The 16246-nt window shown below is 40.1% G+C and overlaps 1 protein-coding gene across 1 annotated transcript in view; it reads right to left on the minus strand.

The window, feature by feature from the left end:
• Positions 1 to 16246, minus strand: part of LOC145415452 (fat-like cadherin-related tumor suppressor homolog) — a 693356-nt gene that overhangs the window by 123295 nt on the left and 553815 nt on the right. The window contains exons 39-40 of the mRNA XM_080284728.1: positions 6146 to 6283; positions 4335 to 4478 (exon numbers count right to left, since the gene is read on the minus strand). Of these exons, the coding sequence (XP_080140854.1) occupies positions 4335 to 4478; positions 6146 to 6283 (282 nt within the window). The remainder of the gene's footprint in view (positions 1 to 4334; positions 4479 to 6145; positions 6284 to 16246) is intronic.

Raw genomic sequence — 16246 nt, forward strand, 5'->3', positions numbered from 1 at the left:
AGGGCCGTAAGAGGATGATGTGGAGACCTGTCAGATCATATGACTGTGGTATGCAAGATCAAGCTGAAAGGAGTGAGGTAGATCAGGAGAGAGAGGAGCAGTCACAGAGAAAGATTGAAAGTTGAGAAGCTGAGGATCAAAGAAATGGCAGATGATTACAGGACCAAAGTAGAGGAGGAGATGGAATCAGTGAATTGGAATGAAATGGATCTGGACAGCCTGTGGAATGCATATAGGGACTGCTTAGTTAGGAATGCTAAAGTGGTGTGTGGTGTGGCAAAAGTAACAACAAAGAAGAAAGGAACGGCATAGTGGGATGATGAGGTTAAGAGAGTGGTGGAGGAAAAGAGGAAGAAGTGGCTAAAATGGTTACAGGACTGGGGTTCAGTTGAAATAAGAACTGAATATATTGAGAGCAAGAAGCACGTAAAGAGACTAGAGACGAGGAAAAAGAAGAAGGTAAATGATGATCTAGGAAGAAAAATGAATGCAAACTACTCTGAAAATAGGATGTAATCCTGGAAAGAGGTGCGGAAATGTACAAGCAATAGCAGAAAGAAATGTGAAGGTGTGAAGGATGTAAGCAGCATATTATTAACCCATGGGGATGAAGTAAGGACCAGACGGAAAGAAAATTTTGAAAGCCTGATGAATGGGAACAGAGAGAGCAGAGCCACTGTAAACATGATTGGTTTTGGGGGTGTGCAAAGAAGGAATGCAGCGCCAGGAGACGTGACACTTGCACAGATGAAGAGTGCTGTGAAGCGGCTGAAAAATGGGAAAGCAGCTGGGGTTGACGAGGTGTATGCAAAGACGATTAAGTGTAGTGAGGAGAGTGGAATGAAGTGCTTATTGGAGATCTGTAAGAAGACATGGATGAGTGAAACTGTGCCAGCAGAGTAGAAAAAGGCTGTGATTGTACCCCTGTACAAAAATAAAGGTGAGTGAAGTGAGTGCAAGAATTATTGTGGCATAAGTTTACTGAGTGTGGCATGGAAGGTACAGTACAATCCCAGCTATCCGGTATCCAGACAAACGGAATATTCAGAACAACGGGAAAATTCAAGGGCTGGTAAAAATGTCAGCAAGTTATAACTGTGCGCCAATTTGAATGGACCGCCAAACCGCCGTTTGATCGTGTCACGCAAGGCTGGGTGAAGTCAGACAAAGCGAGGTGAAGGCATTTCCAGCTAATGTAAATCCCTAGCAAATCCTCTTAACCACCCCTCCTCTCCCCCTCTTTCCCCTACTTGAATTCAGTCATCCTCCACACCCTCCAAAAATCACCAGTCTGCGTTTTGCCACCAGACAGTAAACAAGCTCTCTTGCTATTGTGTTCCTCTGATAGACGGTAATTTGTACACTCCAAAATGCCTAAAGTGCAAACTAAACGTAAGCGTATCGTGCTTACCTTGAAACAGAAGCTGGACATATGCAACAGACTTGAAAAAGGTGAACATTATAAAACACTAATGACTGAATATAAATGTTAATAGGAATGAAAGTTTACTTTGTTGGAAGAAAAATAAATAAATAATATGCCTGCATTTCATACGTACATCATTTATTTTATTTTCTGCAAAACAGCTGAGTGGCGGGTGAGGGGTGGAGTGATGGAGGTCAGGTGGGGAAGAAGAAGAACAGTCAGAAACGTAAACAAACTCACGTGGGGGCACAGGTGTCATGATAATTCTACAGTGCAGTCTTAACGCATCATCAGTTCACTAATAAATGTTCAAGCTTTTATTTCTTTATTTTATTTTTCAATTTTTATGAGTACAGTACATATAATGTATACAGTAATTCGGTAAACAATGGACTGGTGCAATTTGCAGTACTGCAAATTGCTAGACATTGCACGCACGTCCGTTATGACCATGGTGTGTGTTTACAAGGCAGTTTTTCAGGCGGAATCTCTTAGTGTAACCCCTAATGTGACTGGTGAGTACCTGAACTGTATTTACTGCTGTGATAGCCTTTGTATAGATTTGACTTGAAAATCAGAAATACGGGAAAAATCTGTAACCGGGAAGGTAAATTCCCCAAGCCACCCGGTTAACTGGGATTGTACTGTATATGGAATAATTATTACAGAGAAAGTAAGAAGGATATCAGAAGTCCTCGTGAATGATGAATAGGGTGGCTTTAGGAGTGGCAGATTATGTGTGGATCAAATATTTGCAGGGAGACAGATAGCACAGAAGGTTTGTGAGAAGGACCATAAGGTGTTTATGGCATTCGTGGATCTGGAAACAGCATACAACAAAATGGACAGAGAATGACTGTGAAAAGTTTTGCACATGTATGGTGTAGATGGTAAGCTGCTAGGTGCCGTCAAGAGTTTTTATGATGGTAGTGAAGCACGTGTAAGGGTAAATGGCCAACAAAGTGAATGGTTCGCGATCCGTTGGGAGTGCGACAAGGTTGTGTGATGTCCCCATGGTTGTTCAATATATATATGGATGGGGTGATGAGAAAAGTAAAAACAGGAGTAATGATGAGGGGGAAGGCATTGGTAATGAATGGTGATGAATGGAATATCTTATACTTGCTGTATGCTGATGATGCAGTACTACCTGCAAATACAGACAAGTACTTGGTAGACTATAGTCAAACCAAAATATGATGAGCTCTGGGGTGGAAAGGGAGATTAAGTACAGCACTGCCACATCTTCACCAAAACAAAACCACAAGGTATCCAACGTTTTCTATAATATTTTGCATGGGATAACTCCGCCAAAAATATGCTACCTTACTTTTGTTACGTTTAATCTTTTTGGTTCCATTAAGACTATTATTGGCTATTACAGTGAAAAAATACAAGCTATATACAGTCCATGGTGGGTGGTAGGTGAGTGGCTGTGACTGACTCAAACATGCAGGTCACCGGAAACGTGGCAGCATGGTCTAAACAACGTTGTCACATTTTGTATAGAGTTGTTGTTTATAGTCTTATAAAGAAAATAAATCGTTACTATGAATTTTTTAAAATAATATATTATATATGGAGTATTTCAAGCTAATATAAAGTTGTTAATATCTTAACATTCGACAATGTAAAGTTGAAGGTTTAAATGTTCGGCATATGCGCTTTTCTTACCTGCCCCTCAGAGCCCATCATATTCTGGTTTAACTATAGTGCAGAATTTTGCTGATGTCTGTGAACATCAAGCCTTGAAAGCAAATGCAGATAACAGTAAAGTGATGGTTACTAAGAGAGAAGGTGACTTCCAGTGACATTACAGCGAATGGAGAGTGACTAGAATTGGTGAGAGTTCAAATACCTGGGTACAGTGACAGAAATGAGAGGAAAACGTGCAAAAGAAGTTGAAAGCAGAGTGACACAAGGAAGAAAGGTAGCTGGTGCAATGAAGGCCTTGATAAGAAACAGAAGCTTGAGTGTTGCAGCTGCATGAAGCTTACATGAAGGAGTGTTGGTGCCAACTTTAACATATGGATGTGAGACTATGGTGTAGCATGAAAATGAAAAGTCAAGAGTAACAGCAGTGGAGATGGGACTGCTGAGGAATGTATGTGGAGTACAGAAGGTGGATAGGACATGAAATAATGTGATTCGTGAAAGATGTGGAGTGAGGAAGTCCGTGGACACCAGAATTGAAGTGAGTGTAATGAGATGGTGTGGTCATGTGGAGAGAATGGATAGCAATTGAGAAGTGAAAAGGGTATATCTGAACGAATCTGAAGGAGGGAGGAGGCGAGGTAGGCCAAGGAGAAGGTGGAGAGATATGGTGGATGAGTGTGTGAGGATGGGAGGTTTGGAAGTCGGTGAGGCTAGGGAACTGACAAGAGATTGAGCTGGCTGGATGAATGTTGTGAGGAGAAGTGCATGATCAGGGATCTGACACCCCTTTTTAAGGTGGCAGTGTCCAGACTGACTCTATTGGATACGTTTATGTTTAGCTACAAAACGTGTTGAATGTTTTTGGTGTATCCGATAGAGCCAGGATTCCAGGGGCTTGAATGATGAGTGAATGGAATCATGGCCCATTAGACTGGGCATGTTTGGGCTGTCTGGACAGTGCTACTTCTCACCCTGCCCTAGGGTGGGAAAGGAGGTCTGGAAGATGATGATGATGATGATGATGATTTTTGATGATAATCAAAAAGGTAGTAGTCAAACCTACAGTCCATTATCACTTGCACCACAGAAGCTGCCATACTCCAGAACATTAAAGGATACATCATCAGCCTATGACTTTGTTGGCATTACATGTATACAACACTTCAGCTACCTCAAAGAGAATCAAAGTGATGTGCAGAACATCTGACCTGCTAAGTGCATTGATGTCCATGTGTTTAGTGCCGGCACTCACCTGTACTATGACAGAGTAGTCATCCTGAGTGAATACAGGAGGATTATCATTGACATCAGTCACTGTTACCTCCAGCTGCCCCTTGGCAGTGTTGCTGGGGGTCCCTAAGTCATGTGCCACCACCTGCAGATGGTAGTGTGAAACCTGTGTGGTGGCCAAATGGTTAGAGAAGTGGTCTGTTGGCTATCTTCCTACCTACCTACCTACCTACCTACCTACCTGTCTATCTATCTATCTACCTAGCTATCTTTTGCCAGATGTCTTAATGCCAAAGGAAGTATTCACATTCAATCTGTCTCCATGTCATCCTGTACTTCATCATCACACTGCCCTCCTTCCAAATATTTACCTATTTATCTATGGTATCTTTTGCCAGATGTCTTAATGTAATAACCGAGCTGAAATGTCAACAAATTAATCACTGGGTCTGACTGGGATTCGATTTCAGGCCCTCACGCTTCAAAGGCGCGCATGTTACCACTGAGCCAAAGAAAGGATTCCCACCTTGCCTCTAAGTAATGCGGGCTTTTACTGACACCATTACATCGCTCTTTTCTCCCCTTGGTGATTAATTTTGTGAGTTGCAAACACACTTGGTAGCGCAGCACTGGAGGCCACCATTTGGGATCTGCAGACCACACCAAACAGCTCATCCTCAAGATGTAAGGATTAGGACAGTGTCAGCTAATCAACATCACTGCCCTCCGAGCCTCGCCTCACATCCCACTGCTGCAACCAATGTAATAGCCGGAAATAAAACATCAACAAATTACTCACTGGGTCTGACCAAGATTCAATCTCAGGCCCTCGCAATTCAAACAATGTGCCAAACAGAGGATCCCCACTTTGCCTCTAAGCAAAGTGGTCATTTATAGACCCAATTATATTAATCCTGAGGGAAGTAGTCAAACTCAAACTGCCTCCATGTCATCTTGTCCTCCACTATCAGGCCACCCTCTCTCCAACTCATAAAACTCTCATTCATATACCCACCTCTCCATCCCATCCCTCCACCTCAGTCCTCAATATCATAAGCTCTTTCAATTTCATGAATCCAGTGATGCTTGCTTTTAACTTCATCTTAAAATCTCCAAATAATTTAATTGAGTTTAGGATGGCGTTTTTAAACAGAAGTGTTAAATACGCCTCTAACAAACCCCATAAATACAAGAGGCCTTTCCATTATCATCATCATCACTATACCTCTTTCTTACACCCACAAGTGGCATGAGTAGGGGCCAATAAGCAAGGCAAAGGAGAAAAATACAGTAGTGGGAGAGCCAATTAACAGTATGTCCAATAAAATGGGACTCACACTCATTTCTTCATCATTCAAGTGCTTGCCATTCCTTCCTAAGTTAAATAAAATCATCTGGTACCAGCAAGAACATTAAAAAGGGGCAACAGCTGGATTCAAGAGTTTAAAAAGTCAAATATTATACACTAATTAGAAAGGTGTACTATGCAAAATAAACCACTGAGCAAGAATGTCCGAGAATGTCCTTAGCCTACAAGAATAAATGAACATGTTAGCATCAGCATCAGCACCATTTCTGACACCTTGCTCCCTCCTGAAAACTCTCAGCCAGTAAATGACCATGAAAGAACCATCTTCATGCTACTTTATTCATACATACCTATCACACTCCCTGAGACACTCCTCTTCCCTCTCACTAAATTACTGCTCCACTCTATCCCTACATACCTCTCACTCTCTGAAATACTCCTTCTCTTCATGAATACCAGACAAGGTCCACCTCCATCAACAAAACTATGTAAATATAAAAATGGCCATTGCCTCTCAACCTTACCTTCTCTCTGTCGAGTGTCGTGATGAGGGTGACGATGCCAGACTGTTCATCAATAGAGAAGCACAGGTCATCGTTATCGGCCAGGATGCTGTAGCGCACTAAGCTGTTCACTCCAGAGTCTATATCACTTGCTGACACCTGGAAATAAGGCCCCACATCAGGTACTGTATATTTTGGGACAAGAGATTGCTTAATACTTCTCCTTTTGTATTTGTTACTTTCTCACTGCTTGCTAATATGCCTGAGCTGAGAGAAACTCAGGATTTTTTTCTGCCCACAAATTATTTTTGTGGTGGGTGGTGGTGACCATCATCCACTCACTAGATGTAGTGCTGCCTACTTCGTCCTTAGCCTTCATCATTCTTTTTCTGTGCCTGCCCTCCTCTCTTCCTATTTCTTCCATCTTTCCTGTCACTTCTCATTGCTTTTCTTTCCTTTACTGGAAATTGAGAGACAAGCCAAATGGTTTCCTGTAAGCCAAGAAACCATTTACAACGCTGGGTGGTGACCATATAACCAAACCATATGTGCTCCCTACGTGTCAACAAGTGGGTTGGTGGAAGGTTAGTGCCCCTCCCCGTAAAACAAATAATTCAAAGTCAAATGGCCACCCCTTACGGGGTTATGGCATCTGGCAATAAGTAGATATATAGATAGATTATTTTCTTTGATATAATGCATCAAGGAGGCTGCTAATGGACAGGCCCTATTAAGATTGCTTAATATTTCGCCTTTTGAATTTGTTACTTTCTTCTGCTAGCAATTATTTCTAAGCTGACGGAGACTTAGTATAGTTTTCTGCCCACAGATAATTCTCTTTGATATGATATGCCTGGGGCAAAACTAATGGACAAGCCATATGAAACAGGTGCACTGGGGGGGGGCAAATTAACTACTGGTCCCTGACATAAATTTATCATAAAAGTTAGCATATACAGTAATCCCTTGATTATCCAACATAATAGAGCCAAAGGCATGTCCAGGTAATGGTTTCATCTGGATAATGGACTTCTTCTCTGGCCCCCTTTTGTACATAACCTAAATTTGAAAGTCAGTGTACAAGGCCACTACAGTACATCGTACAACACTTGGTCCTGTTGTTTAACACTATCTGGTCATGCTGACCTATAAACCACAGCCAACATACCCATATCCCACACCAAGCCCTCTTCCTCCCATAATCCCCAGACATCACTTTTTGCTCCCCAAACCTCTCCCCAACAACATCCTGGAGAGGTCAAAACCCTTGGCTCTGACCACCTCTCAATCATTATCACTACCAAAACCAGAATCACCCCAGCTGGCCACAGACAGACATACACTAATTATAAGAGAGCCAACTGGTAGGCCTTCACAACTGAAACAGAACAATACTTTGAAAAATTAAACAGTACACCCATAACAAACATCAACACTGTTGTGCACACTTTCAGTACAACTATTCAAAGCGCAGACAAAAGACACATCCCTAGAGGCAACAGAAAGAGACACAATCCCAACTTCACACCAGAAATTTAAGGCCTCATCAGTTAATGCAACACACTATAACACTCCCCAACACCCCATACACAAGACACCATACAACAAATACAAGAATTCAACACTCAAAAAACAATAAAACATCAGAACAGCAAACATTAAATTGGATAATTATCTGCAAACATTTGATCACAAAACAAACACCAGCAAACTTTATAACACACTAAACAGCATCACATTCTCCAGCAGCAACACCACACAATCACATGCTGCCATCAAAACAACAGACACCATAACCTCAAACATACAACATGCAAACACTCGTCATCAATCACTTTTCACAAGTCAGCCATCGAAACCCTAATCATGACGACTGACACGTTATCCAATGAAAGAGACAGTTCCCCACGGACCCAGACTTCGCACCTTTCAATTACAACCAGACAAAGCACATCATTAGCAACCTTAAGCACTCATCTGCCTGTGACCCAGACAACACAGGCAACATACACCTTAAAAATCTTGGACCACAAGGCATACAAGCAGTCACCAACATAACAAAACTACAGCTACTCACACAACATAATATCCAACATCTGGAAGCATGGCATTATCATCACCATCCTCATACCCAACAAAGACCCCATGTTACCTTCCTCACACCACCCCATTACACTCCTCTGCACCCCCTCTTAAGTCACTGAACGACTGGTATTACAATTAGTTACACCTCACATCCCCCTAGCCCCATCACAGCATGGTTCTAGGGCCACTACACTCAACAAACATTCTTATTACAGACCTTACACAAAGAGGTTTTGATGGCATCAATTCAGCTGAGCCACCAAACAGAACACTCCTAGTCACACTAGACATTAGCGAAGCTTTTGATGCCATCTCCCACAACAACCTCACAAACAAAATATTCAACATAAACATGCACAACAAAACAAAAAGATGGCTGGAAAATTATTTAGCAGGCAGATGTGCACATGGAACATTTGCCGGGTCAGTCATTAAACATCGGAAACTTCACAAATGGCGTCTCCCAAATATCTGTTTTGTCCCTTACTCTCTTTAACTTATACATGCACGACATACCCACACCCCACACACCACAAATACACAGCTTCCTGTGCGGACAACATAGCACTTACATGTACACAACAAAATGAGAGCACAGCCGCACACATCCTCCAACCTTACCTCAACACACTACATGAATGGCTCATCACAAACAGACTCACAGTTACCCCAACCAAATCTACAGTGACCCTTCTCACAAACTGGACAGCAGAACATAGTCACATTCCACACCTCACCATAAACAACACTCCCCTACCACACACACACACACACACACACACACACACACACACACAAAATCCTCTCAACTACCGACCAGTATCACTGACCAGTGTTGTAAGCAAGGTATTAGAAAAACTTATAAGAAAAGCTTGGGTAAATCATCTAGAAGAACACAGTATGATAACAGAAAGACAGTTTGGTTTCAGAAAAGGAAAATCATGTGTTACTATTCTGTTGAGCTACTATGACAGAGTAACAAACACAATACAGGAAAGGGAAGGATGGGTGGACAGTATCTATTTTGATTTCAAGAAAGCTTTTGACACAGTACCACACCAAAGACTTTTATGGAAGCTGTACCATCAAGGAGGAATTCGAGGCAAACTGTTTTGTTGGATGCAAGACTTTCTCATAAAAAGAGAAATGAGGACAGTACTAAGAGAAAACTACTCATCATGGAAAGATGTGACTAGTGGAGTACCACAGGGTTCGGTGCTGGCACCGATCATGTTTTTAGTGTACATAAATGATATAAACAGTAACACTGGAAATGAGAGCTATCTGAATATGTTTGCAGATGATGCAAAAATACAAAGGAGAATTACTAGCACAGACTCTTGTAGGGAGCTACAAGAAGAATTAAATAAACTTCATGAATGGAGTAGTACATGGCAAATGGAATTCAATGTGGACAAGTGTCATGTAATCAAGTTTGGTAAAAGTGGAAAAAGACCTGATTGGGATTATAAGTTAGGAAATAAAACCCTATACACATCAGAAAGAGAGAAAGACCTAGGTGTGATTATCAATAACAGACTATCTCCGGCTGACCACATCAGCGAGAAGGTACGGAACATGTATACACTGCTTGCAAATATGAGAATAGCATTCACATACATAAATGAAGACATGCTAAGAAGGATAATAACATCATTCATTAGACCAACCCTGGAATATGCATCAATAGTCTGGAGTCCTCATCTCAAAAAGCATATAGACAAGATTGAAAAAGTTCAAAGGGCCGCTACAAGATGGATACCAAGCTTAAGGGACCTAAGCTACGAAGAAAGACAAAATAAACTGAATCTACCAACACTACAGGACAGAAGGAAAAGAGGTGACATGATAATGCTATATAAGTGCATATCAGGAAAGGAGAAAATAGACATAAATGATTACTTAACATATGGAGAAGCATCAGCAAGAGGACACTGCAAAAAACTGCATAAGAAGAGAGGTGATAAAGACGTAAGGAAATTCAGTTTCCCAAACAGAGCAATTGATCAATGGAATGCACTACCGAATGAAATAGTGTGTGCCAAAACAATTCACAAATTTAAGGATATGTACGATAAATATGGTCTAAGACACGGGACAGTACGAGCTTGACTCATTCCTGTAAAGATACAATTAGGTAAGAACAATTAGGTAAGAACACATTTGATTGACAGAGAAGATTTGTTTGTATGGGATACGAGAGTAACAAGAGGACACGGAATGAAACTTTATTTTTTTTTTTTTTTTATGTGTCCAACTCCGGGCATAGGCTTCACAGCCAGCTATCAAGGCCCAGTAGTCCTCCTACATACCATACACCTCTACATGTCACCACTTCGGCACTAACACCCACCATCCATATTGAATACATGCTAGGGCTGTCTCATACAGGTCTGGTGTATTGGTATTACCGGGGGTATTTTTACAACATGTCGGCGGGTCATCTGGTTGATCAGTAAAGCCTGATTTAATGAAATTCAAATCCTCAAACTGTTCCCTGCCCCAGCTGGGATTCGAACCTGGGTCCGTTAGGACTGCAGACCACCTCTCTACCGATTGAGCCACCGCCTCCCCTCTGAAGAAGTCATGCTGCTTGAAGGATATCAAGAAATATAGCTTTCCTTATAGATGCATAGACCTGTGGAATAGCCTAGACAAAGAGATCGTCCAGTCTAAAAACTTAAAAGTTCAAAGGAAAATTTGACTCGTTGAGAAACAGAGACGGGACCCCATGAACATAGCTCAATTCCTTTATATCACAACTAGGTAAACACACACACACACACACATACACACACAGAGGGAGTCATCAGATGCAGACGTTCGACATCGTCGCTCCGTACAGAACCAACACGGCCAGTGGCATTACCTAAATTAGTATCTTTGTATGAGTCAAGCTCTGTACCAGGTTAGACTAAATGATTTTTCATTATTAAAAGGAAAAAAAATAATAAGTTTAAACAAGACTTGTTCAAACAGAAAAAAATATCACGAGTAAAAAATGCGCTGAGTCAGCTGGGTTTGTTTAGACTACAGCACCACGGGGAAAGTGTACATACTCTGTAAGTACATACTCTGTTCTTTTAGTATTGCAAAATGGATACATACTTTAGTAAAACAACTTTGGAAAAGAAAAGAGATAAAAGTAAAAAGCAAAATGATGATTTCTACCAAGAACTGGTTGAAGTGGAGACTCACAATAGACTGGTTGAACGTGCACACAAACTAGAAATGGCTTTCAAAAATGAAACTGATGAAATAATGAAGCAAATGCACTTGCAAAAGGAACAGATAGAAAAACTAGGAAGGGAGGCCAATAAGAAAGACACAACCATCAGTGAACTAACAGTGGAAATGAGTACACTTAAGAAGAAAGTGAGTGAAATGGCAAGTACAGTAGTCAATCACGAGAATGTTATGGAAGAGTTAAAAAATGACACAGAGACAATTAGGCAAGCAAGCAGTCTTATGGATCAGAGCAGTAATACTGAGGAGAAGATAACACAGGTGAATGAAGCTGTGCAAAGCTACAAAACTGATGTAGAAACCACGTATGCTGAAATGGTGAAAGTAAAGAAAGACTTAGAAACAAGGGTGGAGGAAAAAAGCATTAAAAAGGAAGTGAAAAGAATAATCCAAAACAATCCAAAGTTAGTCAGAGATTCAGTAGAGATAAACAAATCTATAGTAATCACTGGTATAGAAGAGGAAGAAATAAAAAACAAGATCACAAGAGACAAAAAGGAGATGGCAAATGTAATGAGCTTACTGAAAGAAGCATCAGAGGAAATCTGTAGTAAAGACATAGAGGAACACAAAAGGTTAGGGAAATACGAAAAAAGCAAGACAAGACCTCTAAAGGTGATTTTCCAGAGTGTAAACACTGTGGAAGAGATACAAAAAAATGCAAAGAATCTTATGAAAAAGAGGAGTTCAAAAATGTACGGATAAAAAGATGCCAAACACAAGAGGAACTGGAATTACTGAAAGAGAAAAGGGAGGAAGCAAAACAAAAAATGAGGGAAGATCAGAAGTGGAGAAGAAGAAATTTTTTTACAAACTAATAGGATTGCAGGTACGAAAGTGGTACACAAACAGGATGGAAGAAAAAGGAGGAAGGTAGTTGAACCATGTCATGACAAGTATATAAACAAAATGATAAAGTTGATGTACTCAAATGTGGATGGAATGGTATCTAAATTACTAGAGATGAATGATTATGTCAGAGAAAATGAACCACAAATAATATGCCTAACTGAAACAAAATTAACACCAAGGATATCCAATGACATACTAAACTTAGAAGAATACAATATATGGAGAAGAGACAGAAATTTTAAAAAAGGAGGAGGAATTATAATAGTAACTAAGAAAAATCTAAAAGTCAAGGAAATAAAACTAGATATACCATCAAAAGTAGAACTGATTGCAGTAGAGATCAACACATCTGAAGGAAAAGTAATTGTAGCCAATTTGTACATGCCACCCAGATCAAACACATGGGAAAGAGACGAATATGAGGACCTGGCAGAGAGTACAATTCAAAGTATAAGATCATTACTACATAAAATGGAAGAGAAATCGGAAAGAATTATACTAACCAGGGATTTCAATACAAATATAAATTGGAATACTCAGGATATAATTAGCCAAGAAAGCTGTTGGGACCAAAAGCTCCTGGATCTAGTACAAGAGTTTTTCCTAACACAACATGTGAGGGAAACCACCAGAAAAAGAGAACTTGATGTACCTTCAGTGCTAGATCTAATATTTACTAGGCATGAAAATTATATTGACAGTTTAATATATCACCCTCCACTCGGCAAAAGCGATCATGCAGTACTAAATTATAACTTCAGGATAGCATATGACATAGTAAACAGCAATGACAGTTACAAAAAGAGCCTAAACTATAAAAAGGGAAATTATCAAGACCTAAAGAAGTATTTCTTAGAAGGTGATTGGGAAAATGAACTTAGAGGACAAGATTTAAATGCTGTATATAAAAAATTCTGTGAATTTTATGAAATAGGAGTCCAGAAGTACATCCCACAGCACAAAGAAGAAGATAAGAAAATACAGAAATGGTTCAATACAGAATGTAAAAAATCAAAAGGAAGAAGACATTTGTTGTGGAATAGATACAGAAGACACAACAGTGAAAGGGCGTATAATAATTACAAACAGGCAAGAAACGATTATACAAGAATAAGGAGGGAAGCCCGAAAACAGTTTGAGGAGGAAATAATAAATCGAAGTAGTGATCAACCAAAGCTGTTTTACAGCTATATCAGAAGCAAAACCAAAGTAAAAGATATAATACAATCCATTACGGACGAGGGAATCACTTATACACAAGAGAAAGATATTTGTGAAGCACTAAATAAGAATTTCCAATTAGTTTTTACAGAAGAAAAAAATTTTGAGAGGGACTATGTGGAACACGCATGTCCACACATACTACCAGATATACAAATAGCAGAAAAAGTAATACAGGAGGAGTTAAGTAGATTAGACAGAGGAAAAGCAAGTGGTCCTGATGAAATTTCATGTTGGGTATTACGAGAATGTGCAAAGGAGTTAAGTAAACCATTATTTTTAATTTTCAAGAAATTCTTGAGTCAAGGTAAACTAACTGATATCTGGAAAAAAGCAAATATTGTTCCCTCATTCAAGAAAGGAAAAAGACAAAATCCACTCAACTACCGACCAGTATCACTGACCAGGGTTGTAAGCAAGGTATTAGAAAAGCTTGTAAGAAAAGCTTGGGTAAATCATCTAGAAGAACACAGTATGATAACAGAAAGACAGTTTGGTTTCAGAAAAGGAAACTCATGTGTTACTAATTTGTTGAGCTACTATGACAGAGTAACAAACACAATACAGGAAAGGGAAGGATGGGTGGACAGTATCTATTTTGATTTCAAGAAAGCTTTTGACACAGTACCACACCAAAGACTTTTATGGAAACTGTACCATCAAAGAGGAACTCGAGGCAAACTGTTTTGTTGGATGCAAGACTTTCTCATAAAAAGAGAAATGAGGACAGTACTAAGAGGAAACTACTCATCATGGAAAGAAGTGACTAGTGGAGTACCACAGGGTTCAGTGCTGGCACCAATCATGTTTTTAGTGTATATAAATGATATAAACAGTAACACTGGAAATGAGAGCTATCTGAATATGTTTGCAGATGATGCAAGAATACAAGGGAGAATTACTAGCCCAGACTCTTGTAGGGAGCTACAAGAAGAATTAAATAAACTTCATGAATGGAGTAGTACATGGCAAATGGAATTCAATGTGGACAAGTGATATGTAATCAAGTTTGGTAAAAGTGGAAAAAGACCTGATTGGGATTATAAGTTAGGAAATAAAACCCTATACACATCAGAAAGAGAGAAAGACCTAGGTATGATTATCAATAACAGACTATCTCCGGCTGACCACATCAGCGAGAAGGTACGGAGCATGTATAAACTGCTTGCAAATATGAGAATAGCATTCACATACATAAATGAAGACATGCTAAGAAGGATAATAACAACATTCATTAGACCAACCCTGGAATATGCATCAGTAGTCTGGAGTCCTCATCTCAAAAAGCATATAGACAAGATTGAAAAAGTTCAAAGGACCACTACAAGATGGATACCAAGCTTAAGGGACCTAAGCTACGAAGAAAGACTAAATAAACTGAATCTACCAACACTACAGGAGAGAAGGAAAAGAGGTGACATGATAATGCTATATAAGTGCATATCAGGGAAGGAGAAAATAGACATAAATGATTACTTAAGATATGGAGAAGCATCAGCAAGAGGACACTGCAAAAAACTGCATAAGAAGAGAGGTGATAAAGACGTAAGGAAATTCAGTTACCCACAGAGAGCAATTGATCAATGGAATGCACTACCGAGTGAAATAGTGTGTGCCAAAACAATTCACAAATTTAAAGATATGTACGATAAATATGGTTTAAGAAACGGGACAGTACGAGCTTGACTCATTCCTGTAAAGATACAATTAGGTAAGAACGATTAGGTAAGGTAAGAACACACACACACAGTCCTTGGTGTAACATACAATACATCACTGTCATTTAAACGAAACATCACAAACATAAAAAATAAATTAGCACCAAGACTCAACGCCTTAAGGTCACTTGCCCATACAACATTTGGACACAACAAAGAAAGCATCACCACAGTATACAAACAATATATGCGTTCAGTGATGTTTTGCACGCTCTGCTTGGGCTTCTAACCTCACTAAAACACACTACAACACTCTACAGACCATACAGAACAAGGCCCTAAAACTAATCACTAGCTGCACAACTACTACACTACAGAGCACCTACACCAAGAAACCAAAGTCCTCAAAATCAAGGATTATCTAGATATGAGAGGCACACAAATTCTTCCCGCAGCCTCCACAAACCCACACCATCCACTACACCACATGGCACCACATCCACACACACACCAAGGAATATCAACACAACACCCAGCACATGATATCATACACAAATACTGTCATCACTCTCCCCTCACCCATCTCAAACCAGCTTCCAGAAGCATATCCATGCTCAAATCACTTGCTGCTCCATTCAGTCTCTTAACCCCTAAAACGCGGCTGTGTACGGGCGATCCCCCCGCTGTGGCGGGGTTGTAGCGGGGTCTGAGTACCTGTGGAAAAATATTTGCCAAAAATCATAGATTAACCCTAGAGCATTAAAATTTTTATGGCATATAGTACTTACATTCAGCTTTCTCCTGAGCCACATGTTGAGCCTTCGTTGACTACCAAAGGACTTGTGAAGACTTGCAAAGTTGGGTAACAAAGTCTTCACTCTCACACCTCCAGAAACCCGGTTTTCTTTCTACCACAGCCTCAATCTGTCACAGTACACTTTATACAACAACGTACAGGTTGTTTGGAATCCGTATTTGTAAATAAGCACTGAAAATAAGGCTAAAATGAACGGAGCGCACGGCCGACATGCAGCGCGGTGGCGATCTTCCCGTCAATATT

This window comes from Coenobita brevimanus, chromosome 102 (assembly GCF_032717465.1).
Source record: "Coenobita brevimanus isolate Jiangsu-jjx chromosome 102, ASM3271746v2, whole genome shotgun sequence".
Classification (NCBI taxonomy): Eukaryota; Metazoa; Arthropoda; class Malacostraca; order Decapoda; family Coenobitidae; genus Coenobita; species Coenobita brevimanus.